Genomic DNA, 26,546 nt, shown 5'->3' with positions numbered 1-26,546 from the left:
GCCGCGGACGATGTAATATAAATTTGACATGGTATCCAAAAAGAATTTGACCGTGCTATGTTAAATAAAACATTCATGGTATACACAATAAAATTGCCATAGTCCAAATACCAAAAATTGCATACGCTAAAAAATGGCATCATCGTCACATGGAATGTTTAGGAAAAAAAATTGTACCGTTCACATGGCAAAATCGAAAAACAAAAATTATGTTTTACGAAATGAAGTAACTAACAAAAAAAATGCCATAGTTCACCACAGAAAACGGAAAATGTGTATGCGACAAACTGACATAGTAACTAAAAAAAAGAACCTTCTACATGAATTTGACATGGCCCAGAACAGAATAAAAATACGTCTACATGAATTTGACATGACCAGATCCTTCCCCTGGGTTGGAACTGGGCCGTGGGTACAAGACGGAGCTGGCCGTCAGGTCCAACGCCACAGCGACAAAGTTATTGCACCGTCTGGGCCAACTTGATGCAACATTAAATCGAGCTCTGCCCCACAAACCTACAATGTATCTGATCCGGATGACAAAGGAACGGTAGAGGATACCATGACCAGGCGAGGACGAGCGCTCCTTTGCATTTCCGCCCAACTATGCCCTTTCCTGGAGACTTCACTCATCGGGCGAGGTTAGTTTATACTCCCTCCGTTCCAAAATAGATGACTCAACTTTGTACTAACTTCAGTACAAAACTGAGTCATCTATTTTGGAACGGAGGGAGTACATTAGAGACATAAATCAAGGTTGTGGCACAACAGAGCCCTCAAATGCAGGGCACGAGCACTACTTTCTTCAGAGAGAAAATCATCACAATTAGAATTACTGACCCAATCCTTTACTAGTGAAATTAGATGATGAAGAGAAAATCAAATAAATTTACAGTGCGATTGGAGAATTACAAAAAGCATGTCGCTGACATTCACTATCTACAAGCAAACAACACTGTGAAAGCAGCTAGCTCATCCTTGCACTTCGCAAGAAGGACCCAGTCCTGGTGATCTCTCGCAGTGGCTTGTTGGTAAACCGGATGAGGTTGTAAGCCCACGCACCGGCAACCGCGCCACCAACAGGGCCGACGATATACACCCAGATGCCGGTGTAGCGTCCGGCGACCATCGCCGGACCGATGGTTCTTGCAGGGTTCATGGATGCTCCTGATATGGGCCTGCACATCACAGTCCGTGTACACAAAATTATTATTTTCTCTATATAATAAAACGACAAAAATCAGTCTGTGATATTTTACTAGTAAGTTCTCGCGAAACATAGCGGTAGAGAACAATAAGACATTACAAAATTTCAAACACTTCTATACACATATTCATGCTTAGGTTGTTTTTCCAAATGTTTTATTATTGGTAAATTTATTATCATGAAAAGTACATACATGTCACTATTTTTAAATATTTATAGCGTAAAAATCAACTTTTACCCACTATCGAATGTTAGCACTTGGCTGATTTTAGAAAGGAAAATAAAACTTCTTTCACCATGTATTTCAGTCTGAAGCAGGGGCATAGCCAGGCCCATGCTTCGTCTATAGTCAGGCGCCTTAAACCCCCGCCCGAGAGGACGACCCGGTCAGTGAGCGGTCAGAAAAACACGACCCAGACGGACGCCTCAAACGCTGACCTTTAGCATGCGGGTGCGTCATGATTTTCTAATTCTAGATTGTAATTTATGGTCATGTAATGCAACATAAAGGCCCTTTAATTGTACTTGCACATTGCAATTTCGAATAGTTTCAGTGTTTTTTCAGCTAATAAAATCCAATTTTTTTTGTATGCACTCACATGAACAGTAAAACGAGATCACTAAGTCTAAAAGCGTCATGTGTAAGAAAGGAACCCGTCAACATGTTTCAAGCGGAAAAACCCTCTCACTCAGAACATGACTTTAGCTGACAACCAAAGTCCAAAATGGCGAGTAAAATAGAGTAAACAGCAGTTATCGTGGAATACCCGGCAAAGAGCACGTTTAGTAGCACAGTAGCTCCAACGGCCAGACCAGCAAGCTCACCAATCTGCAAGGGAGGGGGAAAATGGTCGGAAACAATTAGTGAAGTAGATAGCGACGTGTCTATAGTGACTTCGTCAATCTTCTAAGGTCCGTAATTTTGACACGATCTTCAGTAGACTGAGGTGTGTGGTGGTGTGAATGTGTGCGTGTGTGCGGCTAAGTTATAACCGGACTTTTTCAAAAATTAGTTAAGTGTACAAAACTAAATTAATGGCTAAGGCAAGGATTGTCCTCTCACATCACTCCTCTGGTTTACTTACGGCTCTGTTGTCGGTGGCGACTCCGGAGATGACGAACATGAGGTAGAAGGTGATGATGAACTCCAGCACCAGCGACTGGACGTCGGACCCGGACGGCACGGTCCCGAAGAAGTGCTCCGGCTCGCCCCCGAACAGCAGCCGCAGCGTGAGGCTCGCCAACGTCGACCCGACCACCTGCGCCGCCGCGTAGGCCGGGACCTGCCTCCACGGGAAGCGGCCGCAGGTGGCGAAGGCGAGCGTGACGGCGGGGTTGAGGTGCGCCCCGGAGATGTGGCCGACGGAGTAGACCATCACCATGACCGCCAGGCCCCAGGTGACGCAGACGCCCGGGAACGTCACCGTGCCGGCCGTCCTCTGGTTCACGGCCACCGCCGCGCAGCCGGCGAAGATGAGCAGGTAGGTCCCCAGGATCTCGGCGAGGACCTGCGCCCATGATCCAAGAGTGTCGCGGTCAGGTCAATTGCTTACTTGCGTTGCTTGTCCAAGTTGCCCAGAGACTCATAATGATAGGATAGCTACTGCCGGTGGTGTTATGACCCAGTAGGCCACATTTTCAAAGGCAAAGAAATACTCATTTGGAATTCTCCACTGGCCGAAACAATATAATATCGTTGCGTTTGGAATGTTATCGGCTCATCACGTGTACCTTGGAGACGAAAGTCGTCATCTTCCTCCACTTGTTTGACTCTTCTGGTGTTTGAACTCTGCCATGTTTCTCTCCTACCTGAACTACGGCCTCCACGGGCAGGTGTGAACAAGTGCAACTACTTTGTGCTGGATGAGAATCACGTAAGGATTCTCAGACACGAAACAGGAATAAAAGTTCGTGGATGAAGGATAATCTAGTAGGAGTTGCGTATGCAAACATACACACCTTCTGCACGAACTGGACGGAGATCATGGGCTGGTTGCCGGTGCTGCTCAGAGCCTGCTCTGCACCCTCGCACCCTGCTGGTTGATTCGCTCCTCCTCCTCTTCCTTCCTCCAGAGCTCCGGCGTGGTCGTGCTCTTGCAGGCCGTTGGCTCCATGCTCTCCTCCTGCCATGCGCACGCCGCCTTCCGCTCAAACCCACCCTCTCTCTCTCTCTCGCTGTCCGGCTGTCTATCAGCTCTGCTCTGCTCTCTATCTCTATCTCTTGTTTGGATCTGCGTGTTGATCAGTACGCTCGTGCTATTTATGGGTTCCAAGGCTTCAATGCTACAGCTAGATAGCGAGGTCCATGTGTCCTCCTAGCAAATGTTATCTTGTGATTTCTTGGGTTGACCACCGGATCACGAATCCTCCGAAAGTCCGGAAACGGTAGCTATGCATAGGAAGTTTCTTTGAAGACTGCCTATGGATTATTATTATTTTTAGCCTCGCCAAAATCCGCAAAAATTCCTCTAGTTGAGAACGTGAGGTCCCATGTACGTATACCCATATGGGGTCATTAAGACGATACTAGTATATACTCCCTCTGTAAACAATATATTTATTTACAGAGGGAGCATATTAGTGAGAGGGCCGATTAGGCTTCTGAGCTCATCTATCCCCGTCATAAACAGTAAAATCAAAATAAATACAGTAAAATCAGGAAGACGAGGCGGAGGCGGCTTCTTGAAGATGGAATAAGGTCCTTCCCGCTTAGCCCCAGTCCCGGCGATGTTTCTAATAGGGCCTCGATAACTGCCACACGTGTGGGCGTTAAGGGATCTGCCCACATGTTCTGTGTGGTGCTTAAGAGGACCAGCCCACACGCTTGTGTGTGGGCAAAACAACTAGCGCCCACACGCCTTTTTTTCCTCCCGGTCCCTCTTATACGCGCGTGTGTGGGCGAAATAGATAAGCCCACACGCCCGATACGTCAGGCCTCGTACCTCGTGGTCCCGCATGCCCCACGTGACACTTTACCGTGCGCACGCAGTTGCCATGGGCCGGACCCTCGTCTATGTTCGTTTAAGTGCAGTTGCCATGTCGCTGAACTACGGTTGCCACGTCGGAGAACTACAGTTGCCATGTCTGCTCAACTGCAGTTGCCATCTCAGGTCAAAGTCCCAGATTGCCATTTTTTGGACAACTACATCTGTTGCCATGTGTGGTATAGTCTACTGCAGTTGCCATGATTTCAAAACTTTAGGATTGCCACCTACTAACACTAGGCAGTTGCCATCTCAGACCAAAGTTCCAGATTGCCATTTTTTGGACAACTACAGCTGTTGCCATGTGTGGTCTGGTCTACTGCAGTTGCCATGATTTCAAAACTTTAGGAGTTGCCACCTACTAACACTAGAAGAACACCCGTGCGTCGCAACGGGGCCACATTAACTTTAAGAGTTCAATATCAATTATGTTAATATTACATTTAATATTCTCATACATATCAAGTGACATTGACGACCTTTTTATCATCAAATTCTCACACACACTCTCTCCCTCCCTCCTCACTCTCTCTCCCCCTCTCCCTCTCTCTCTCTCTCTAACACACACACATATCCATCTTATTGGGTACGGGACCATAATCCATCTATTTCACACGCACACGCGCTAGTGCATAACAATATGGATTATAAAACAGGTTCAAGGTAGTAATAAGGATTCTTCTCATGCATTAATAAACAAATGTTCTGCACTGAAGACAAGATAACCAATTCCCAAAGTGCATCAGAGCATCACAGAACATTACTGGCAAGATAAATGCACGACGATACACCCGACTCATTTAATTAATATAATTAAATTATCAGTAAATTAGTCACCAAACTGCTCGGATGAACCGGAACAGAGCCAACATATATCATCCTAAACAAACGCAACATCAACCATTTACCTTGGTACTTTAGGGACCGACAGGAGGATGCATGTAGAAGCGCTTCTTGCCTGCGAATCCACAGTCAGAGAGAGAAATTGGAACCCATTCCCATCACCAACTGATAAAGAAAGCATGTAAGAAAATTAATATCGGGCCAACTTGGATCTTCGGCGATTGTCCGCCGGTATGTAGAATTTAGGAGGGTGGGTGCAGGGAGTGGCCTTGTGGATGATGGATGGAGGCGCGGAGGGATGTGGTCACCGGAAGGTCGAAAGCGGAGAGGGTCGGGCACGTTAGGTGGAGCCGGTGGTGCGCGACAACCGGAGGCGGCCCAATCGTGGGCGGCGAACCGACGATAGCCTCGGCCCATCTCTCGACGCAGCGAAGATAGAGAGGGCGGCACTGCTGGTGCTCGAGGTCGCCGCTCGGCACCATCTACATCGAGGGGAAAGAGAGGCGAGAAAGCGATAGGGTGATGCGGGGCTAGGGATTGCAGAGGAGGGTGGGGGTGTGCGATTTGAATGGATGGTTCTGCCCACCGTTTTCTTGTACGTGGCGGTGGAGACGGCGGCGTCCAACCATGCAGGCGAGGCATGGGTCGAGCCAGGCACACGGCGAGGCGCCGTTTTCTTGTACGTGGCGGTGGAGACGGCGGCGTCCAGCCATGCAGGCGAGGCATGGGTCGAGCCAGGCACACGGCGAGGCACAGTAGCAGAGGCAGGGGCGATTTTTTTCTACTGAGATGCAGGGCGTGGGATTGATCGTTCATGTTCTCTTTTCCTTTTTAACGGGAGATGGATGCGATTTTTTCACGAGGGGAGAGATGCGATCACGTACAGATTCCATAATAAATTAATTAGGTCCATAACGGGATTTCTTTACAATGCGTTAAGATTTACGTGTTAGTTTCTTAATAAAGAAATGCACTGATGTAGGGATCGATTGATTCGGATAAGGAAAGATAGATTCGTGATCTTTTGTATGTTAGGAAATTAGTGGTTTGCAAGGAAAGAGTGGAGAGAAAAAGAACCAATGCGACCACGTATAGATTCCATAATAAATTAATTAGGTCCATAACGGGATTTGTTTGCAATGCGTTAAGATTTACGTGTTAGTTTTCTTAATAAAGAAATGCATTGATGTAGGGATCGATTGATTCGGATAAGGAAAGATAGATTCGTGATCTTTTGTATGTTAGGAAATTAGTGGTTTGCAAGGAAAGAGTGGAGAGAAAAAGAACCAATGCGACCATGTATAGATTCCATAATAAATTAATTAGGTCCATAACGGGATTTGTTTGCAATGCGTTAAGATTTACGTGTTAGTTTTCTTAATAAAGAAATGCACTGATGTAGGGCGCGATTGGTTCGGGTAAGGAAAGATAGATTCGTGATCTTTTGTATGTTAGGAAATTATTGGGTTGCAAGGAAAGAGTGGAGAGAAAAATAACCAGTATGAGGGGGTGGTGGGAGGTGGGACGAATAAAAACCGGACGAAATTGGGAGGTGGGAGGGGGCGAGTAAAAACCAACGAAAAAACCAACGAAATTGGGAGGTGGGAGAGAGGATGAAAAAAAACCAGGGGAGGTGGGAGGAGGACAAAAATAAACCGTACGAGGCTACCAACTGCTCCATTAGGAGTAGCGATTGTTTGTGAAAATAACATGCGACGACGACTTAGCGAGCGGATCCCCTTAAAAAAGACATAGCGAGTAGATTCCCTTAAAACTGGTAGAAATGGATACGATTGATGACATTGATAAATAGTGGTGAATGTTGGCATAATTTACTATCATCATGCATGGAAACGAATCATCAAAAAAAAGAATACTTCCTATTACTACACTCATAGGAAGCTTCCTAATCTCTGCTACCAAACAGTTTCTGCCCAAACAAGGAAGGAAAGTTATGGACGCGATTCGAAAGGAAACAAACGTTATGAAGATTAATTAATTTAGATTTGATCTTTAGAGATTGATTGTGATTGATTCTTTTACATAAAGACATTACTAAATAATTTGCGTCAGTATGGAAAGTTCTGATCCGTTCAGTTTTTTTCGTTGTGTGAGAGGGTGAAGTGGAAATAAACCGATGAAGTGGGGGAGGCGACGAAAAAATCTACGACAGTTAACCTACGAAAAAAACCAGACGAAAGTGGTGGGACGAAAATTGACCGGCGAAGACTACCAACTGCTCCATTAGGAGTAGAGATTGGTTGGTTCGATTTTTTTTGCGTGGAGGGAACTACCTGGGAGGTGGGAGGGAGTACGAAAATAAACCGTCTCGACTGAGCGGGAGGTGGGAGCAAGTACCAAAGAAGTACCAAAAAAGACCGGGTGAGGTGGGACGAAAATAAAACCCGGAATGCGACCTACCAACTGAGACATTAGGAGTAGAGATATTAACAAAAGTGCAGATCCCGTCCCACTCTTCACTTTTTGACAAAAAACTTCCGAATAGCAATCTTGGTGAGTGATCTCGACCGGGTTCGATCGGCATGGCGTGTCGTTCCTCCAGGAGTGGGTGCTGAGAGGAAGGATGGCAAACCTCCATTGTCAATCGGCCGGAGCTGCATCGTCATTTGGATCAGAACATGAACGAAATCGAGATGGTAGAGGTTGAGGAATTTGTAGGACGTGAGGGTTTAGGGTGGGCATCACGAGAACTCACCCATATCTTGGGAGACGGCAGACCCAAGGTGCAGTCGTGTTCGTGCTTCAGGGGTTGCCACGTGCTGTCCTCGCCGCCATCGCTTGTTGATGCCACTTCAGCGCCACGAGCATGGGACTGAGGGACGAAGGGAAGAGAAGGGAAGGAAGCGAGCTAATGACGTACCTATGTTTGGTATGTAATACCCTCTATTAAGAGTAGATATTTTCTTAAAATCGGTTATTTTGTTTCCTAATTAATGTGATTGAGCAATTTAAGGTAAGATTAATTAATTTAGATTTGATATTTAGAGATTGATCGTGATTGATTCTTTCACATAAAGACATTACTAAAAATAACTTGCACCAGCATGGAAAGTTATGATCCGTTAAGATTTTTTTCGTTGTGTGAGAGGGTGACGCGAAACTAAACCGGTGGGGTGGGGGAGGGACGAAAAAAACCAGCGAAATAAAACGGGTGGGAGGTGGGAGGAAGTACCAAAGAAGTACCAAAAAAGACCGGGTGAGGTGGGACGAAAATAAAACCCGGAACGCGACCTACCAACTGCTCCATTAGGAGTAGAGATTGTTTGTGAAAATAACATGCGACGATGACTTAGCGAGCGGATCCCCTTAAAAAAGACATAGCGAGCAGATTCCCTTAAAACTGGTAGAAATGGATACGATTGATGACATTGATAAATAGTGGTGAATGTTGGCATAATTTACTATCATCATGCATGGAAACGAATCATCAAGAAAAAGAATACTTCATATTACTACACTCATAGGAAGCTTCCTAATCTCTGCTACCAAATAGTTTCTGCCCAAACAAGGAAGGAAAGTTATGGACGTGATTCGAAAGGAAACAAACGTTATGAAGATTAATTAATTTAGATTTGATCTTTAGAGATTGATTGTGATTGATTCTTTTACATAAAGACATTACTAAATAATTTGCGTCGGTATGAAAGTTCTGATCCGTTCAGTTTTTTTCGTTGTGTGAGAGGGTGAAGTGAAAATAAACCGATGAAGTGGGGGAGGCGACGAAAAAAATCTACGACAGTTAACCTACGAAAAAAACCCGGACGAAAGTGGTGGGACGAAAATTGACCGGCGAAGACTACCAACTGCTCCATTAGGAGTAGAGATTGGTTGGTTCGATTTTTTTTGCGTGGAGGGAACTACCTGGGAGGTGGGAGGGAGTACGAAAATAAACCGTCTCGGCTGAGCGGGAGGTGGGAGCAAGTACCAAAGAAGTACCAAAAAAGACCGGGTGAGGTGGGACGAAAATAAAACCCGGAACGCGACCTACCAACTGAGACATTAGGAGTAGAGACTAGGCAGTTGTCATGTAGCACTGAAAAAATGGCATGGCAAAAAAAACATGTTCGGGTAAAAGAGAGAGTTGCCATGTGCTCACAAGCACGTTAGGGCAGTTGCCATGTAAAAAGAAAGAGTTGCCATCTGCTTACGTGCACGCTAGGGCAGTTTGCCATGAACCCATGCAAAACATATGGCAACTGACATGTTCGGGTAAAAAAAAAGAGTTGCCATCTGCTTGCAATCACACTAAGGCAGTTGCCATGTACACTGCAAAACGCATGGCAACTGACAGCTTGGGTGTGGGAGAGGAGGCGGACGTGTGGACGAGATGGCAAACGCCCATACACCAGCCCTTGTGCGTGACTGAAAACTGGTGTGTGGGTGAACTGCTAAACGCCCACACACCGGCCCCTCCGTGTGGTAAAACGAATGTGTGGATGAACTATGTCACACATCACACACACGCCTTATCCTACATGGCACAGAAAATCAGCTAGATTGTGCTAAGATTCGTGCATATAGTATTGGACGGTGATAGATGCATGTGGTCGAGATGGTCAACGCCCACACGTGTGGGCGTTAACATTTCCGTTCTAATATCATCGGAGAGCGTGTGGAGGTGTGTCTCCGGTGAATCTCGTGGGATCCGATCGGCATTTGTCTTCGGTGGATCTTCTTGGATCCAGTCTTCGTTCGTCTATGTGTCTGCAAGTTGAATCTTTCCAATCTAGGACCCTCTTCATCGGTCGCGGTTTATGTTTTGCTGTGCTGGTCCTATGGGGTCTTCGCACGACGACTTCCCAACTAACTACTACAAAAATATTTGCCCGGCTCCGATGAGGGAGAGGCGATGACGGCGGTGCGCCTTCGGCTCGCTCCAGTGCTTGTAGTCATCGCTAGGTGGTCTACGGAACTGGATGTAAATTTTTTACTTCTGGTGTTCTTTGTACTACCTTGACAACTGATGAATAGATTGGAAGTTTTCTCGCGAAAAAAATAAATAAATGGCATGGCATCTCATTCTTAAGAAGTTGATGCCCATTACTATCAATTTTTTCAACATGTACCCTGTCCACATCAGCAAGTAGGTCCCACGTCTAAACCATTTCTCTCCTCTCAATAATTGACTCAAGTAAAAGTCTCCCTATAATAATTACTACCATGCCTCATCCCTGCACGACGCCAAGGCTCCCGAATCCAACGCATCGCTCGCTGCCATGTTGATAGGTGTCACGGAGTCCGCGTTACACGTCGTCGTAGGGCCGGCGCGTTGGAGTAGTCCGCCTCTTCTTCTCATCACCCTCCATAGGTGCCTCTACCCCAACGCCTTCCGCCAAGCAAGGACACACAAGTGAGCTCATCTTTTCAATCTATTATTTCCACTATGTTGCTGATTATTGGGGCAAGCTGCCTTCTCCCCAGCGAGGTAACATTTGATTCGTTTGGCCATTTTGACTTTGCAGTTTGGTTGGTTCGACTATATGCATAAGCCAAGATCGATATGTGGATTCACAAGGAATGTCGTTGTAAGGTTGTCCAGTGATAACAGTGGTGGATTTTGTACTAATCAAAAGGAAATAAAAAACCATGGCGTATATGATGTGATTAAGACCACTAAGGCCCTGTTCGGCGCCCCGTCACTCCACCACTCCGCTCCAAGAGCTAAAGTTAAAAAGCATGGAGCTGGGAAACAGATGCTCCGCAGCTCCGCGTATTTTTAGGAGGTGAGTGACTCCAAACAGGGCCTAAGATTCCCGAGATCTTTTTGTAGTTTGCACAACTAATAAACCACAACAATGAAATGGGTCACTATTCTGAACTAATCCTTCTACAAAGTGTTACTATATTGAGTGATTTGGATCACAATTGACATATTATTCATTTTATATGGCCATTTTGACTATGTTCAAAAGCAGAGTATGAAGGATGATTCATGCGGGAATCCAGGAACTATTCCAGCTCTTGGGCTTTCCAATTATTTTTCTTTTCAATTGTTTAAATCATCGTGCCGGTGATGCATGTTATAAAACAAATACAACAGTCACTGAATGTAAATAAAATTTGGCATATAACTAATTTCAATTGTTATCATCTTCGCGACAACAAAATCCCGCAGCAAAGTGCGGGGCGTCATCTAGTTTATAGAGGTTGGACCCCACATGAACATAATCAACACATCTAGCCGAGAACAAAGAAATCTCTTAAACCTTCGATGATAAATAACTGCCAACATATGGTTCATAGTAAGATCCAAATGTCATAGATGTTTCCATAGACTATAGAACCGGTTGTAAAAATTCATAAATATGTCGTATATAGATAGATGGTTCAAACAACCAACTGCGATGTCGCTTTGAATTATTTATAATGATCTCATATGTTGTAGGGAATATCTTCAATGAGACAAGCTCCATATCAATAATTTTGAGTACATAACATGCATAATACACTTATGTCAAACACACAAACATAACTTGAAATCTAAATATATAATCTAAACATAAATTTATTAATGAGTTGGCATAGATGGGTATGCCTCACATGCATGGCAATTATGAGTATGTTTTGGAGAGGTATAGTTGATCATGGCTCATGGCGAGCAGGTGAAAGTAGAGGGATATGTCTTGTTACAATGGTTGAGTAGGAGGGCCAGGTCGACGGGAATGTCGACGGTGATGATGCCGAGGAGGTTGGCCTTGATGGCAGTGCAAACACAAACAGCGGCATCTAGATCAGCCAACCCACTAAGCAGTGGGCAACATTGCTCGGTCTCCGGCACGTTGATCCGGAGCTTGAGTAGCAACAACACATTGCTGCAGACAGTTATCTTTAGTGGGTTGATTGGGCAGGAACCACCAATCGATGGTGCCGGTGCAACAGGTGGGGTAGGCACCAAAGGTGGTGCAGGAACCATTGGAGGGTTACCATGCACAATAGCAATGAGACCAAGGTTGAGGGCAAGGAAGAGAGCAACTTTTGTTAGCGCCATTACTTAAGATTTGAAGCAAGCTAGCTGGTGGTTTCTTTGGTACATGTGTTGTTTGAGATGTTCCTTTTTCGTGGTACTTATAGCTAGAAAAAAATTAGTGGGTTCTTTACATCCCCCAATATGTCAAGCAATCGTTGATGACTCATAATTATATACCATACATACCTTATAGTTGGTAGTAAATTATCACGTGTTCTCAAGGACGAATACAATATTTACACACTTCTTCGTTTGGTTAAATCTATTTAATTCAAATGCTATAAAAAGGAAGCTTCTACTTACTTCCTAATATATTTTGATAAACAAGGAAACCTGTAATTGTCGGAATTATGTCCTAGAGGCAATTATTTTTATTATTATATTTCCATGTTCATTATCAAGTTTATATTTTTGTTCTATAAGTATATTAGTTCTCAGATATGAGATTCATAGAAAAACCCAAATACATGCGTGGAAATATAAACACCAATGTGATCCCTAGTCATGCCTCTAAGACTTGCTCATGTATTGATGATGATCTTGTTTTCCTTATCATGAGCATTGTTATTATAAAATGGATGCTATCAGTAATGAGAAACATTCTTACCGAAATATCCTCAATGACACGATCTCCATCACAATAATTTAGATTACATAACATGATGCACTTGTGTCACGCACACACACAAACATAACTCGAAAGCTAATTATGTATAATCTAAACATAAATTTATTAATGAGTTGGCATAGAAGGGTATGGCTCACATACATGACTAGTTGGTGCATCTACACCCGGACCCCCCATATCCACCCCAAACGCATAGGCGGGCTGCTGATACGTGTCAAATATAAATATAATTTTTAATTGTTATATGCTATTATATTATCATTTTTTATGCTTTCTATGTCATCATATATTATTTTTCTAGGCTAACATAATAATTTAGTGCCCAACGCTAGCTTCTGTTTTTGCATCTTTTCGGTTTTCTTTAAAAATCCATACTTATAGAAGTCCAAACACAACGAAACTTTTTGATAATTTTTTCTAGACAAAAAGAGACCCTACAAACTTTGGGGGAGGACGAGAAGACCCACGAGGACCCCACAAGGCAGAGAGCATGCCCTGGGGTGTAGTGCGTGCCACCCTGGCTTGTGGGCCCCTTGTAGCTCATTTTCCCTAATTCATGGCCTATAAATTTCGACATATTCAGAAACCCTCGAAGCGAGACCCGAAATAATTTTATCGCCACTGCAAGCCTCTATTCCGATGCGATCCCATCTAAATCCCTGTTCCTAGAGGGGGGAATCATTGGGGAGGCCAGCTTCATCAACCTTGTTGCCTCCATGATAATCTGTGAGTAGTTCTTTCAGGACCTACAGGTCCATACTAGTAGCTAGATGGCTCCTCTCTCTCTCTCTCTCTCTCTCTCTCTCTCCCCTTCAATACAACGATCTCTTCCGAGGTCTATTCAATGTAATTGCTGTGACATGTTTGTTGGGATCCGATAAACTGTGGACTTATGATCATGTTGTTCATTAATTCATATTGATTCTCTTGAAGTATTTCTCTTGTGTATTTTTGTAGCTATGTATGATTTCCAATCTATGAGACTTTTCTGACCAATTAGATGAGTAGGTTTTGAGAGGGAGTGGTGCATAGTAGTAGGTTCAATCTTGCGGCGAGCTTTCCCTATGACAGGAGAGGCGAAGGCACGTATTGTATTGTTCCCACAAAGGGTAAAACAACGGGGTTTAGTCATATTGATTGATCTCTTCATGTCTACATTATGTCATCTTTCTTATTGTGTTACTTTATTTATTATGAAATAATACTTGGAGATGCATGCTGGATAGCGGTCTTGGAGTGGAGTAATAGTATTAGATGTAGTTGGACTAATTGTCTGCTTATCAAAGATGTAATGCCTATGTGACATTATGCCTTGAACGATCATAGTTATAGTTTGCGCTATTCTATCAATTGTCCAACAATAATTTGTCTACCGTGCCACTACATGCTTTCAAGAGAGATGCTACTAGTGAACCTATGGCCCTCGGGTCTATTCTCCATTAGTACAAAAGCTCCTACTATTTGCTCTTTACTATTTTTGCTAATTTACCTATCACTATATCTGCTTTTAATCTTGTAACTGTCAAGAACAAGGGGAGTGACGACCCCCTTGCGTTTGTTGCGTGCAAGCAATTGTTGTGTTTGTGTGCAGATATTGTTTACGTTGTTAGCGTAGTGTCTCTTACTAGTTCGATAAACCTTTGGTTCTTAACTGAGTGAAATAATTTCTTTTGTTGTGCTACATCAACCTTCATCTTCGGGGAAATCCAACAACTCCTACAAGAGTAACAGAAGAATTTCTGGCATTGTTGTTGTGACGCCCGGATAGTTACGCTACAGTAAACCTCTGCTAATGATGCCACGTCACCACGATTACTGTTGTTAATCTTGCGATGATTCAAATCTCGTTCAATTTCAAATTTAAAGTCAAGTCAAACAATTAAAGTTATCGAAAGTCAAAACTAAAATGTTCTTAATGTGACAAATAAATCATGGATATTATTGGTGGAGAAACAACATCTTTATAAAATAATTAAATACCCTAAGGTGATTAAAACAATAGCAAAAACAATTAGTTATACTCCTAATATATTTTACAAAATACTAAGCTATTTAGCTAGGTGCCAAAGTTGTTGTGGCAGTGGTATAATTAATGTTACTATGTTAGGTGCTAATTGGATATTTTACCAAACTAAAAACAAATTAGGAAATAAAAAAAAAAAGTAAAACAAAACAAACAAACAAACAAAAAGAGGGGGGAAAACAGAACCCCCCCTGTTCCGCTGGGCCAAGTGGCCCAGCTGGCCCCAGCCGTCCGAATGGGCCGGCCCACCCAGCGCCCCAGCCTACAACACCCCGGTTAGCACGACCGAAACCCTAACCGCACCCCACTTCCCCTCCCCCACGATCCCTTCTCCCCCACCAATCTGGATCGGGGTCGGCCCCGATCCCGCCGACCCCGACGCCCAACGCTCGCCGCCGCCCGGGACCACCTCGCCGGCTCTGACGTCGCCCTTGACGGCTCCGCCATCTCGCGCTCCCCTCTCCTTCTCCCTTGACGGATCTACTCGCGCCCGAGGACGCCGTCCGCATCGCCGGCGCATGCCACCGTCGAGCCCTCCCCGAGCACGCTGTTGCACGCCTACAGGGCCCGGTGAGCGCGCCCTCGATCCCCGCTTTCCCCCGTCTCTATCTCGTTCCTCGCACCACGCCCGTCCGCCACCATCGCCCTTTCTCGCCACTCCCGTCGCTGCGCGTCCGCGGCCACCCGGCTGTGCCACACTCGTCGTGCTCGCCGCTCCACACCACCTTCCTGCGCCCAAGGCCACCGTGGCCGTGCTCCGCCCGCGCCACTTGCCCCGAACCGCGGCTCCTACCGCATGCTGGCCCAGGGTCACGACTGTGCCTCGCCCACACCCCGTGCAGCCAACGCCCGCCCGCTGCTTCCCGGCCCCGCCGTGGCCTTGCCTCTGCCGCGACCCGCGCCTTCACCGCTCGCGGCCACGGCCGGTGCCTCGCCACGACCGCCCAGCTCTGCCATGGCCTTCGCCTTACCCCTCCCTGTCCGGCCGCTCCCTGCGCCACGCTCCTCGCCGGCGTTTGCCACTGGCCTTGCCTCGCTTCCCCCCTCGCTCGGGCGACGCCCGAGACCCGGCGCCCGCTAGCGCCTGTAAACCGCATCGCCCCTCTGGGCCACTGCCAAACGGGGCCCAGCCCCAGAACGTTTCAAAAAGAAAGATTAAAAGAAAATAATAAAATATTAATCAATCAGTTAATTAATTAATTAAATTAATTAACTTAACTAATTCTGATTAGATTAACCTAATTACCAATTAAACTAGTTAATCTGTTTAGTTAATCAGTCAATGACAGTGGGGCCCACCCCTAATTAATACTAATTAGGTTAATTAATATGTCTAATTAAAATGTGTCACTGACCAGTGGGACCCACTGGTCAGGTTGACCAGTCAACTCTGTTGACTGCTGACATCAGCATGATATCATGCTGATGTCATAAAACCAAATTTTGAATTAAATTAAATAATTAATTAGATTCTAGAAATTAATAAAATCTTTAGAAAATCATATCTTTTATTCCGTAACTCGGATTAAATTATTTTCAACATGAAAGTTGCTCAGAACGACGAGACGAATCCGGATACGCAACCCGTTCGTTCGCCACACCCCCTAACCTATCGAACTCGCAACTTTCCCCCTCCGGCTCCTCTGTCCGAAAATGCGAAACACCGGGAATACTTTCCCGGATGATTCCCCCTTCACCGGTACCACCTCATACCGCGTTAGGGTACACCTAACATCACACTTCGTCATGTCATGCATCGTCATGCATTTGTTTGCATTATATTTATTGTTTCTTCCCCCACTTCTCTCGCTAGACATCGAGACCGACGCCGCTGCTACCCAGTACGACTACGATGTTGACGACCCCTCTCTCTTGCCAGAGCAACCAGGCAAGCCCCCCCCCTTGATCACCAGATATCGCCTATTCTACTCTATACTGCTTGCATTAGAGTAGTGTAGCATGTTACTGCTTTCTGTTATACCTATCCTGATGCATAGCCTGTCCTTGATACTACTGTTGTTACCTTTACCTGCAATCCTATATGCTTAGTATAGGATGCTAGTATATTCATCTGTGGCCCTACATTCTTGTCCGCCAGCCGTGCTATACTATCGGGCCGTGATCACTCGGGAGGTGATCACGGGTATATACTATATACCTTATACATGATACACGTGGAGACTAAAGTCGGGTCGGCTGGTGGAGCACCCGCGAGTGGATCTTTGTGGCGGAGCGACAGGGCAGGTTGAGACCGCCTAGGAGAGAGGTGGGCCTGGCCCTGTTTGGCGTTAGCGGGTACTTAACACGCTTAACGAGATCTTGGTATTTGATCTGAGTTGGCTACGAGCCTATACGCACTAACCATCTACGTGGGAGTAGTTATGGGTATCCCGGCGTCGTGGTATCAGCCGAAGCCTTCGTGACGCCAGCGACTGAGTGGCGCGTGCCGGATTGGAACGTAAGCCTGCTCTTGTATTAAGGGGGCTAGTTCTACTTTCGGCCGCGTACGCAACGTGCAGGTGTGCTATGGGCGATGGGCCCAGACCCCTGTGCGCTTAGGTTTAGACCGGCGTGCTGGCCTCTCTGTTGTGCCTAGGTGGGGCTGCGACGTGTTGATCTTCCGCGGCCGGGCATGACCCAGGAAAGTGTGTCCGGCCAAATGGGATCAAGCGTGTTGGGTAAGTTGGTGCACCCCTGCAGGGAAGTTAATCTATTCGAATAGCCGTGATCTTCGGTAACAGGACGACTTGGAGTTGTACCTTGACCTTATGACAACTAGAACCGGATACTTAATAAAACACACCCTTCCAAGTGCCAGATACAACCGGTGGTCGCTCTCCCTCAGGGATATGAGGAGAGGATCGCTGGGTAGGATTATGCTATGCGATGCGGCTGGAGATGCGACTGCAGATGCTACTTGGAGATGCTACTTGGAGGACTTCAATCTACTCTCTTCTACATGCTGCAAGACGGAGGCTGCCAGAAGCGTAGTCTTCGACAGGATTAGCTATCCCCCTTTTTTCTGGCATTCTGCAGTTCAGTCCACCGATATGGCCCTTTACACATATACCCATGCATATGTAGTGTAGCTCCTTGCTTGCGAGTACTTTGGATGAGTACTCACGGTTGCTTTCTCCCCCCTTTTTCCCCCTTTCCTTTCTTTCTGGATGTCGCAACCAGATGCTAGAGTCCAGGAGCCAGACGCCATCGTCGACGATGATTCCTACTACACTGGAGGTGCCTACTACTACGTGCAGGCCGCTGACAACGACCAGGACTAGTTAGGAGGATCCCAGGCAGGAGGCATGCGCCTCTTTCGATTTGTGTCCTAGTTTGTGTTAGTCATCTATGGCTACTTGTTTACTTATGTCTGTTCTTAGATATTGTTGCTTCCGCTGACTCGTCTATGATCGAGCACTTGTATTCGAGCCCTCGAGGCCCCTGGCTTGTATTATGATGCTTGTATGACTTATTTATATTTTAGAGTTGTGTTGTGATATCCTCCCGTGAGTCCCTGATCTTGATCGTACACATTTGCGTGCATGATTAGTGTACGATTAAATCGGGGGCGTCACAAGTTGGTATCAGAGCCAACTGCCTGTAGGAATCCTCCTTCCACACTCCTTGGCCGAAGTCGAGTCTAGACATTACAAAAACTTATACTAACTTGGCTGTGTGCCTTACGGGCCCACGTCGCCATCGGGTGGTACTAGGATCTTTTACTCTGGGACTCTGAACTCTTTTCTATTCGGGTTAAACGATTTTTACTAAAATCTAACTTTAGGATCTCGTTACTACTTCCTCTCGGAGAACCCCTCACTACAGGTGATTGCTCCGTGAACCAGAAGAATTTGAAGATACTCTCTGATATTCTCTCGAGACCTTGTGCTTGTCGCTTTTGTAATTCCCTACCACCGAAACATCCCTATGGATAAATACTTACGCCTGTCGTTCTTACTTTTATTCCCAGTTAATCTTGTTATTACAAGATACCCCGAAGTTTTCTCTATTGTTCCGAGAATACTTTGTGCCTACTGCCTAGCAGTTCTTTACCACATGAATACCCTTCAAATAAATCCTCGCACTTGTCGAGTATTCGCTCATCCCCAGTTGTTCATGTGTTTCACAAAAGTCTTCAAAATAATATTCGATCTTCCGAAAATCCTTTGGGGCCTTTGGCTCTTGAAATTCTTGCTTGCTTGCATTATGATTAATCCCGTAAGTCCCGTAGTCATATTGACATTCCTTGTCATTATCATTTTGAGTCTGTTGACTCAATATGTTTGCGAATACCCGCAATCATCATTGATCCTTATAAATTACCTTTCCGGCTGAGCTGCCATTCTTTTAACTGGAATTGGTTCTCGACCAATCCAATTGTCGTTGATTGTACCCTAAGGCTATTCAACTTATCCATCCCTAATCAGAGCATTGCTAATGATCCCTTGATTTGGAAATCATAATTCCTTTGCATTTGACAATTGAGTTAGCCAGTTGTTTCTATAATTTGATCTCCTTGCATTCTTCTTCCTCTAGTTGAGTACCGATGCTCACGTCAGATCCCTTGTGGACCACCAGATCCTTTGTTGGATTTTATCTGACAACGCCCTTCATATTCAATAACCTTGTGAGCTTTTCCTCTGATACATAATGCCTTTGGTAAATTGTATCCTCTACTTTCTCAACCATGCTCTGCCTTCGAGCTTGAGTTAATTATTTCTAAAGATTCTAGAATATGATTCTAAGATGCCCCGATGGGTTGAACCTATGCCTTCCTTAGTATGTGTGAACTCGAAAGTTTTCACGAGTCATACACTTCTGGTATTTTGCCAGATAAAATTTCAACACTACAACTTCTTCGAAAGTGAGAAGTGAATGAAATATTATCCATTGGAGAAGTGGGAGTTGACCTTGAACTTTGTGTTCATGCCCATGGACACGATGTAGACCTTATCATTAAAGCTTCTCTTAAATTAATTATTCCTTTGGTATAAGTTCATCTTATATCTGGGATCTGGCCTTTTGCAATCGTGGTTCCGACCATGTTCTCCTTTAAATACAATTCCCTATGCAAGTTTAAGCACTTGTCTTCTATAGAGCAATACCCCAGTCCAACCTCTACTTTGATCTGTCGTCGAGTATTACAACCTGGTATCTTGAGATTATCTTGGAACTGCATAATTTCTTATGAGTTCTTCATCAAGTACTACATACTCACCGATTAGGGCTCAGAGTTATTAAACACTCAAAGACACCGATAACTGAACCAGTCTGCATTACGGTTCAACGACACTTGATAATCTTCTTTAAGTACGAGTTTGTAACCGATCACGCCATTCCTAGCCTGTTTGGCTATATCCTTGTCGTGCAGATTTTAACTGTGCTACCTGGTCCTTATTCCGGTAGCACCAGTTTCGACGATGAGCTAAGCTTACGTCGATCTTCCTTGTCATACCATTTCTCCTTGACCAACAAACTTGATTTCGAGTTTGTGTCGTACCCATGGTTTCAATAACCTTTTGCTTCATCATTCCTTTGACTTGATGTCGTCGCTGATTGATTACATCTTCATGAAATCTATCGACAAATGTGTCGTGATCATCATCAACCTTATGAGCTCTTCCAGGATATCAATTGAGTTCATGATGAGAAATACCATCCTTGCCCCGATGAATTGTGTCATCTTTGACCACTTTATTGCCTTTCGTTCAACACAAACTTGTTCGTGTTTTGTGTTATACCCTGAGTTCCTTGCTACCCAGCATTGTTCTTCTTTACCTTGGAGAATTACCGCCTTTTATGTCAAGAATGTCGTGGGAATTTCACCACCTCTTAAGAATTCTTGGTATAGTGATACTTCTCACCATCACCATTCTTTCATGGTCCTCGTGTGGATTCCAACCGGGGTACCAACAAGTGAACGGTGCTGTTTGGATCCTGCACTTCTAGCAACCCTGTTGCTTTGAAGTTAATGGTCGGCTGTTCATTCTTAGACTATTGATTATTAAATCACCATTCTGACATTGGTCGTGCAACCCAACCCATATTTCGGGTGCACCTTTCAACCAATGTTTAAATTGGGTATGTTTTCCTTGAGCATATCCCCTTATATCATTTCATCTGACAAATGTTATCTCCATAATTGTGGAAATCCACCTATTTGCAAATCTGGATGAATTTTCGCCGAGTCCATCAGCCACCTCCTCTTCCTCTCCTTGGTTTAATGACGAACTCTTGTTTCGGAACTCGATTCCATATTATAATTCCCGAGAATCTTACAATGTCATCTCGACAATTTGTGTTGCACCTTTCTTCTCAGGCATCCTGAGTCCGAGGCATCCTGGCACCAATCGGATCTGAATCTCGGTCAGATATGGTGATTGGGACATATTTCCAAGAGTTATAACATTGGTCTTTACAGGACATGGTAAGATGATGTCATGCCTAGCACACCTGGCTGGGGAACCCATTGTTATAATACTCCCTCCTTTCAGTAAGGTTAGCCATTCTTCCATAAGGACATTGTAAGAGTTATTCTATAAGATGTTCCTGATGGAACCTTCCTATATCCAAAGTCTGGCCCTTGATTGAAACACCATATCATTGCTACCTGAAGCATGTCTGTGGTACTCCATTCATCAGCAAGAACATTTGAAGCACAATGCTAAATTCTCTTTATCAATTATCCAAACACCGTGGTATGGGTAATGTCATGAAATTTTTCTCCCCCTACCTAAAGAGAGTTTTCTACATTATATCCTGTCATGGATATCATGCTCTGCTTGTCCTTGGGAAGGTTATACCCCTGAAATATGTGATTAAACACATTTTCCTTGTCTTTGTTCTGTGTAATTTGATAACCATATTTCCTTTCCGTTGTTTGTTTTAACCTTTCTTGTGATCTATATAATCTAAGCAGTAATAATTCACTGCGTAGGTAAACACCTCAGTGTACAACTCTGACAGTGAGACCCTGTTTCTATTGTTGATGGCAATTCGGTAACCGCCGATGGATGAGAACTTTGCCTCTTGGCCCGCCTCGTTCAACGAGCAGGAAAATAGTTCTCTTCGTCCCTCGCCCTTGGTATCGACGTTGTCGCCGACATAATCGACAGGCTACCCCCCTGACATGCCTTGCTTGCATGATCACGCAAGACGTCTCCGCCCTTCCTACTTCTAACCCACATGGTGGGCCCATAACCCACAGGTCCACTGGATCGAAACCTGACTCTCCTGTACAACCCTGTTTCTAGTGGTTATTCCCCACGCTTGGCTTCGTATTTAATTCATGGGCCACCTTCCTATCAGACGCAATATTTACTGTCGCTACTCTGAACCCCTTTCTCACTCTGGTTCGGACTTCGAGCAACCACCTATCCGCTTGGAACCTCTTATTGTACCTTCGTACCTTACTCTCGATGTATTTTATATGTTCAAATGAGAGATAATCTTATGCTCATTCATGGGTTAACCCCAGATTGTTTCCCTCATAAGCATTATGTCGTAGCCGAGCTGCCCCTTACCTATTCGTAAGTACGATGGAGATCCTGAAGAAAGGATGACGACTTCATCATGATGCCCTGAAGCAGAGGAATGAAGACATCAGCATAATGGATCGACCTCTTTGTGAAGAGCATCCAAGACCAAGAAGATTCGTTAGGATTCCGTAACCAAACCTTTCCCCCTTATTCCACCTCTTAAATCTCGGGACGAGATTTCTTGTAGTGGAGGAGAATAGTGACGCCCGGATAGTTACGCTACAGTAAACCTCTGCTAATGATGCCACGTCACCACGATTACTGTTGTTAATCTTGCGATGATTCAAATCTCGTTCAATTTCAAATTTAAAGTCAAGTCAAACAATTAAAGTTATCGAAAGTCAAAACTAAAATGTTCTTAATGTGACAAATAAATCATGGATATTATTGGTGGAGAAACAACATCTTTATAAAATAATTAAATACCCTAAGGTGATTAAAACAACAGCAAAAACAATTAGTTATACTCCTAATATATTTTACAAAATACTAAGCTATTTAGCTAGGTGCCAAAGTTGTTGTGGCAGTGGTATAATTAATGTTACTATGTTAGGTGCTAATTGGATATTTTACCAAACTAAAAACAAATTAGGAAATAAAATTAAAAAAAAAGTAAAACAAAACAAACAAACAAACAAAAAAAAGAGGGGGGAAAACAGAACCCCCCTGTTCCGCTGGGCCAAGTGGCCCAGCTGGCCCCAGCCGTCCGAATGGGCCGGCCCACCCAGCGCCCCAGCCTACAACCCCCCGGTCAGCACGACCGAAACCCTAACCGCACCCCACTTCCCCCCCCCCACGATCCCTTCTCCCCCACCGATCTGGATCGGGATCGGCCCCGATCCCGCCGACCCCGACGCCCAACGCTCGCCGCCGCCCGGGACCACCTTCCGGCTCTGACGTCGCCCTTGACGGCTCCGCCATCTCGCGCTCCCCTCTCCTTCTCCCTCGACGGATTTACTCGCGCCCGAGGACGCCGTCCGCATCGCCGGCGCATGCCACCGTCGAGCCCTCCCCAAGCACGCTATTGCACGCCTACAGGGCCCGGTGAGCGCGCCCTCGATCCCCGCTTTCCCCCATCTCTATCTCGTTCCTCACAGCACGCCCGTCCGCCACCATCGCCCTTTCTCGCCACGCCCGTCGCTGCGCGTCCGCGGCCACCCGGCTGTGCCACGCTCGTCGTGCTCACCGCTCCACACCACCTTCCTGCGCCCAAGGCCACCGTGGCCGTGCTCCGCCCGCGCCACTTGCCCCGAACCGCGGCTCCTACCGCATGCTGGCCCAGGGTCACGACTGTGCCTCGCCCACACCCCGTGCAGCCAGCGCCCGCCTGCTGCTTCCTGGCCCCGCCGTGGCCTTGCCTCTGCGGTGACCCGCGCCTTCACCGCTCGCGGCCACGGCCGGTGCCTCGCCACGACCGCCCAGCTCTGCCATGGCCTTCGCCTTACCCCTCCCTGTCCGGCCGCTCCCTGCGCCACGCTCCTCGCCGGCGTTTGCCACTGGCCTTGCCTCGCTTCCCCCCTCGCTCGGGCGACGCCCGAGACCCGGCGCCCGCTAGCGCCTGTAAACCGCATCGCCCCTCTGGGCCACTGCCAAACGGGGCCCAGCCCCAGAACGTTTCAAAAAGAAAGATTAAAAGAAAATAATAAAATATTAATTAATCAGTTAATTAATTAATTAAATTAATTAATAAATTAACTAATTCTGATTAGGTTAACCTAATTACCAATTAAACTAGTTAATATGTTTAAGTTAATCAGTCAATGACAGTGGGGCCCACCCCCTAATTAATACTAATTAGGTTAATTAATATGTCTAATTAAAATGTGTCACTGACCAGTGGGACCCACTGGTCAGGTTGACCAGTCAACTCTGTTGACTGCTGACATCAGCATGATATCATGCTGATGTCATAAAACCAAATTTTGAATTAAATTAAATAATTAATTAGATTCTAGAAATTAATAAAATCTTTAGAAAATCATATCTTTTAATCCGTAACTCGGATTAAATTATTTTCAACATGAAAGTTGCTCAGAACGACGAGACGAATCCGGATACGCAACCCGTTCGTCCGCCACACCCCCTAACCTATCGAACTCGCAACTTTCCCCCTCCGGCTCCTCTGTCCGAAAATGCGAAACACCGGGAATACTTTCCCGGATGATTCCCCCTTCACCGGTACCACCTCGTACCGCGTTAGGGTACACCTAACATCACGCTTCGTCATGTCATGCATCGTCATGCATTTGTTTGCATTATATTTATTGTTTCTTCCCCCTCTTCTCTCGCTAGACATTGAGACCGACGCCGCTGCTACCCAGTACGACTACGGTGTTGACGACCCCTCTCTCTTGCCAGAGCAACCAGGCAAGCCCCCCCCCTTGATCACCAGATATCGCCTATTCTACTCTATACTGCTTGCATTAGAGTAGTGTAGCATGTTACTGCTTTCTGTTATACCTATCCTGATGCATAGCCTGTCCTTGATACTACTGTTGTTACCTTTACCTGCAATCCTATATGCTTAGTATAGGATGCTAGTATATTCATCTGTGGCCCTACATTCTTGTCCGCCAGCCGTGCTATACTATCGGGCCGTGATCACTCGGGAGGTGATCACGGGTATATACTATATACCTTATACATGATACATGTGGAGACTAAAGTCGGGTCGGCTGGTGGAGCACCCGCGAGTGGATCTTTATGGCGGAGCGACAGGGCAGGTTGAGACCGCCTAGGAGAGAGGTGGGCCTGGCTCTGTTTGGCGTTCGCGGGTACTTAACACGCTTAACGAGATCTTGGTATTTGATCTGAGTTGGCTATGAGCCTATACACACTAACCATCTACGTGGGAGTAGTTATGGGTATCCCGGCGTCGTGGTATCAGCCGAAGCCTTCGTGACGCCAGCGACTGAGTGGCGCGCGCCGGATTGGAACGTAAGCCTGCTCTTGTATTAAGGGGGCTAGTTCTGCTTTCGGCCGCGTACGCAACATGCAGGTGTGCTATGGGCGATGGGCCCAGACCCCTGTGCGCTTAGGTTTAGACCGGCGTGCTGGCCTCTCTGTTATGCCTAGGTGGGGCTGCGGCGTGTTGATCTTCCGCGGCCGGGCATGACCCAGGAAAGTGTGTCCGGCCAAATGGGATCAAGCGTGTTGGGTAAGTTGGTGCACCCCTGCAGGGAAGTTAATCTATTCGAATAGCCGTGATCTTCGGTAACAGGACGACTTGGAGTTGTACCTTGACCTTATGACAACTAGAACCGGATACTTAATAAAACACACCCTTCCAAGTGCCAGATACAACCGGTGGTCGCTCTCCCTCAGGGATATGAGGAGAGGATCGCTGGGTAGGATTATGCTATGCGATGCGACTGGAGATGCGACTGCAGATGCTACTTGGAGATGCTACTTGGAGGACTTCAATCTACTCTCTTCTACATGCTGCAAGACGGAGGCTGCCAGAAGCGTAGTCTTCGACAGGATTAGCTATCCCCCTTTTTTCTGGCATTCTACAGTTCAGTCCACCGATATGGCCCTTTACACATATACCCATGCATATGTAGTGTAGCTCCTTGCTTGCGAGTACTTTGGATGAGTACTCACGGTTGCTTTCTCCCCCCTTTTTCCCCCTTTCCTTTCTTTCTGGATGTCGCAACCAGATGCTGGAGTCCAGGAGCCAGACGCCATCGTCGACGATGATTCCTACTACACTGGAAGTGCCTACTACTACGTGCAGGCCGCTGACGACGACCAGGAGTAGTTAGGAGGATCCCAGGCAGGAGGCCTGCGCCTCTTTCGATTTGTGTCCTAGTTTGTGTTAGTCATCTATGGCTACTTGTTCCTGATCTATGATCGAGCACTTGTATTCGAGCCCTCGAGGCCCCTGGCTTGTATTATGATGCTTGTATGACTTATTTATGTTTTAGAGTTGTGTTGTGATATCCTCCCGTGAGTCCCTGATCTTGATCGTACACATTTGCGTGCATGATTAGTGTACGATTAAATCGGGGGCGTCACAGTTGTCGGGGATGTTGGAAATATGCCCTAGAGGCAATAATAAATTAGTTATTATCATATTTCCTTGTTCATGATAATCGTTTATTATCCATGCTATAATTGTATTGAAAGGAAACTCAGATACATGTGTGGATAAATAGACAACATCATGTCCCTAGTAAGCCTCTGTTGACGAGCTCGTTGATCAATAGATGGTTACGGTTTCCTAACCATGGACATTGGATGTCGTTGATAACGGGATCACATCATTAGCAGAATGATGTGATGGACAAGACCCAATCCTAAGCCTAGCACAAAGATCATAGTTCGTATGCTAAA

At 45.8% G+C, this 26,546-nt stretch overlaps 2 protein-coding genes across 3 annotated transcripts; both read right to left on the bottom strand.

The window, feature by feature from the left end:
• Nucleotides 1-826: 826 nt before the first annotated feature.
• On the bottom strand, nucleotides 827-3,470 carry LOC119311435 (aquaporin NIP1-3-like). 2 transcript variants are annotated; one of them, XM_037587070.1, is made up of 5 exons: nucleotides 3,167-3,265; nucleotides 2,939-3,066; nucleotides 2,293-2,715; nucleotides 1,975-2,036; nucleotides 827-1,178 (listed from the first exon to the last, which is right to left on the bottom strand). In XM_037587070.1, the coding sequence occupies exons 2-5, from the start codon at nucleotides 2,957-2,959 to the stop codon at nucleotides 968-970; spliced, it is 717 nt and encodes a 238-aa protein (XP_037442967.1). In that variant the 5' UTR covers nucleotides 2,960-3,066; nucleotides 3,167-3,265; the 3' UTR covers nucleotides 827-967. The 2 variants fall into 2 exon arrangements, with proteins under 2 accessions (XP_037442967.1, XP_037442966.1); XM_037587069.1 differs by lacking the exon at nucleotides 2,939-3,066 and having other exon boundaries at nucleotides 3,167-3,470.
• A 7,974-nt stretch (nucleotides 3,471-11,444) lies between these two features.
• On the bottom strand, nucleotides 11,445-12,075 carry LOC119306054 (cortical cell-delineating protein-like). The gene has a single exon (XM_037582392.1). It carries the CDS (start codon nucleotides 12,041-12,043, stop codon nucleotides 11,645-11,647), a length of 399 nt encoding a protein of 132 aa, XP_037438289.1. The 5' UTR covers nucleotides 12,044-12,075; the 3' UTR covers nucleotides 11,445-11,644.
• Between the last annotated feature and the right edge of the window lie 14,471 nt (nucleotides 12,076-26,546).

This window comes from Triticum dicoccoides, chromosome 5B (assembly GCF_002162155.2).
Source record: "Triticum dicoccoides isolate Atlit2015 ecotype Zavitan chromosome 5B, WEW_v2.0, whole genome shotgun sequence".
Taxonomy (NCBI): domain Eukaryota; kingdom Viridiplantae; phylum Streptophyta; class Magnoliopsida; order Poales; family Poaceae; genus Triticum; species Triticum dicoccoides.
This window is presented reverse-complemented; position numbering and strand designations above follow the sequence as displayed.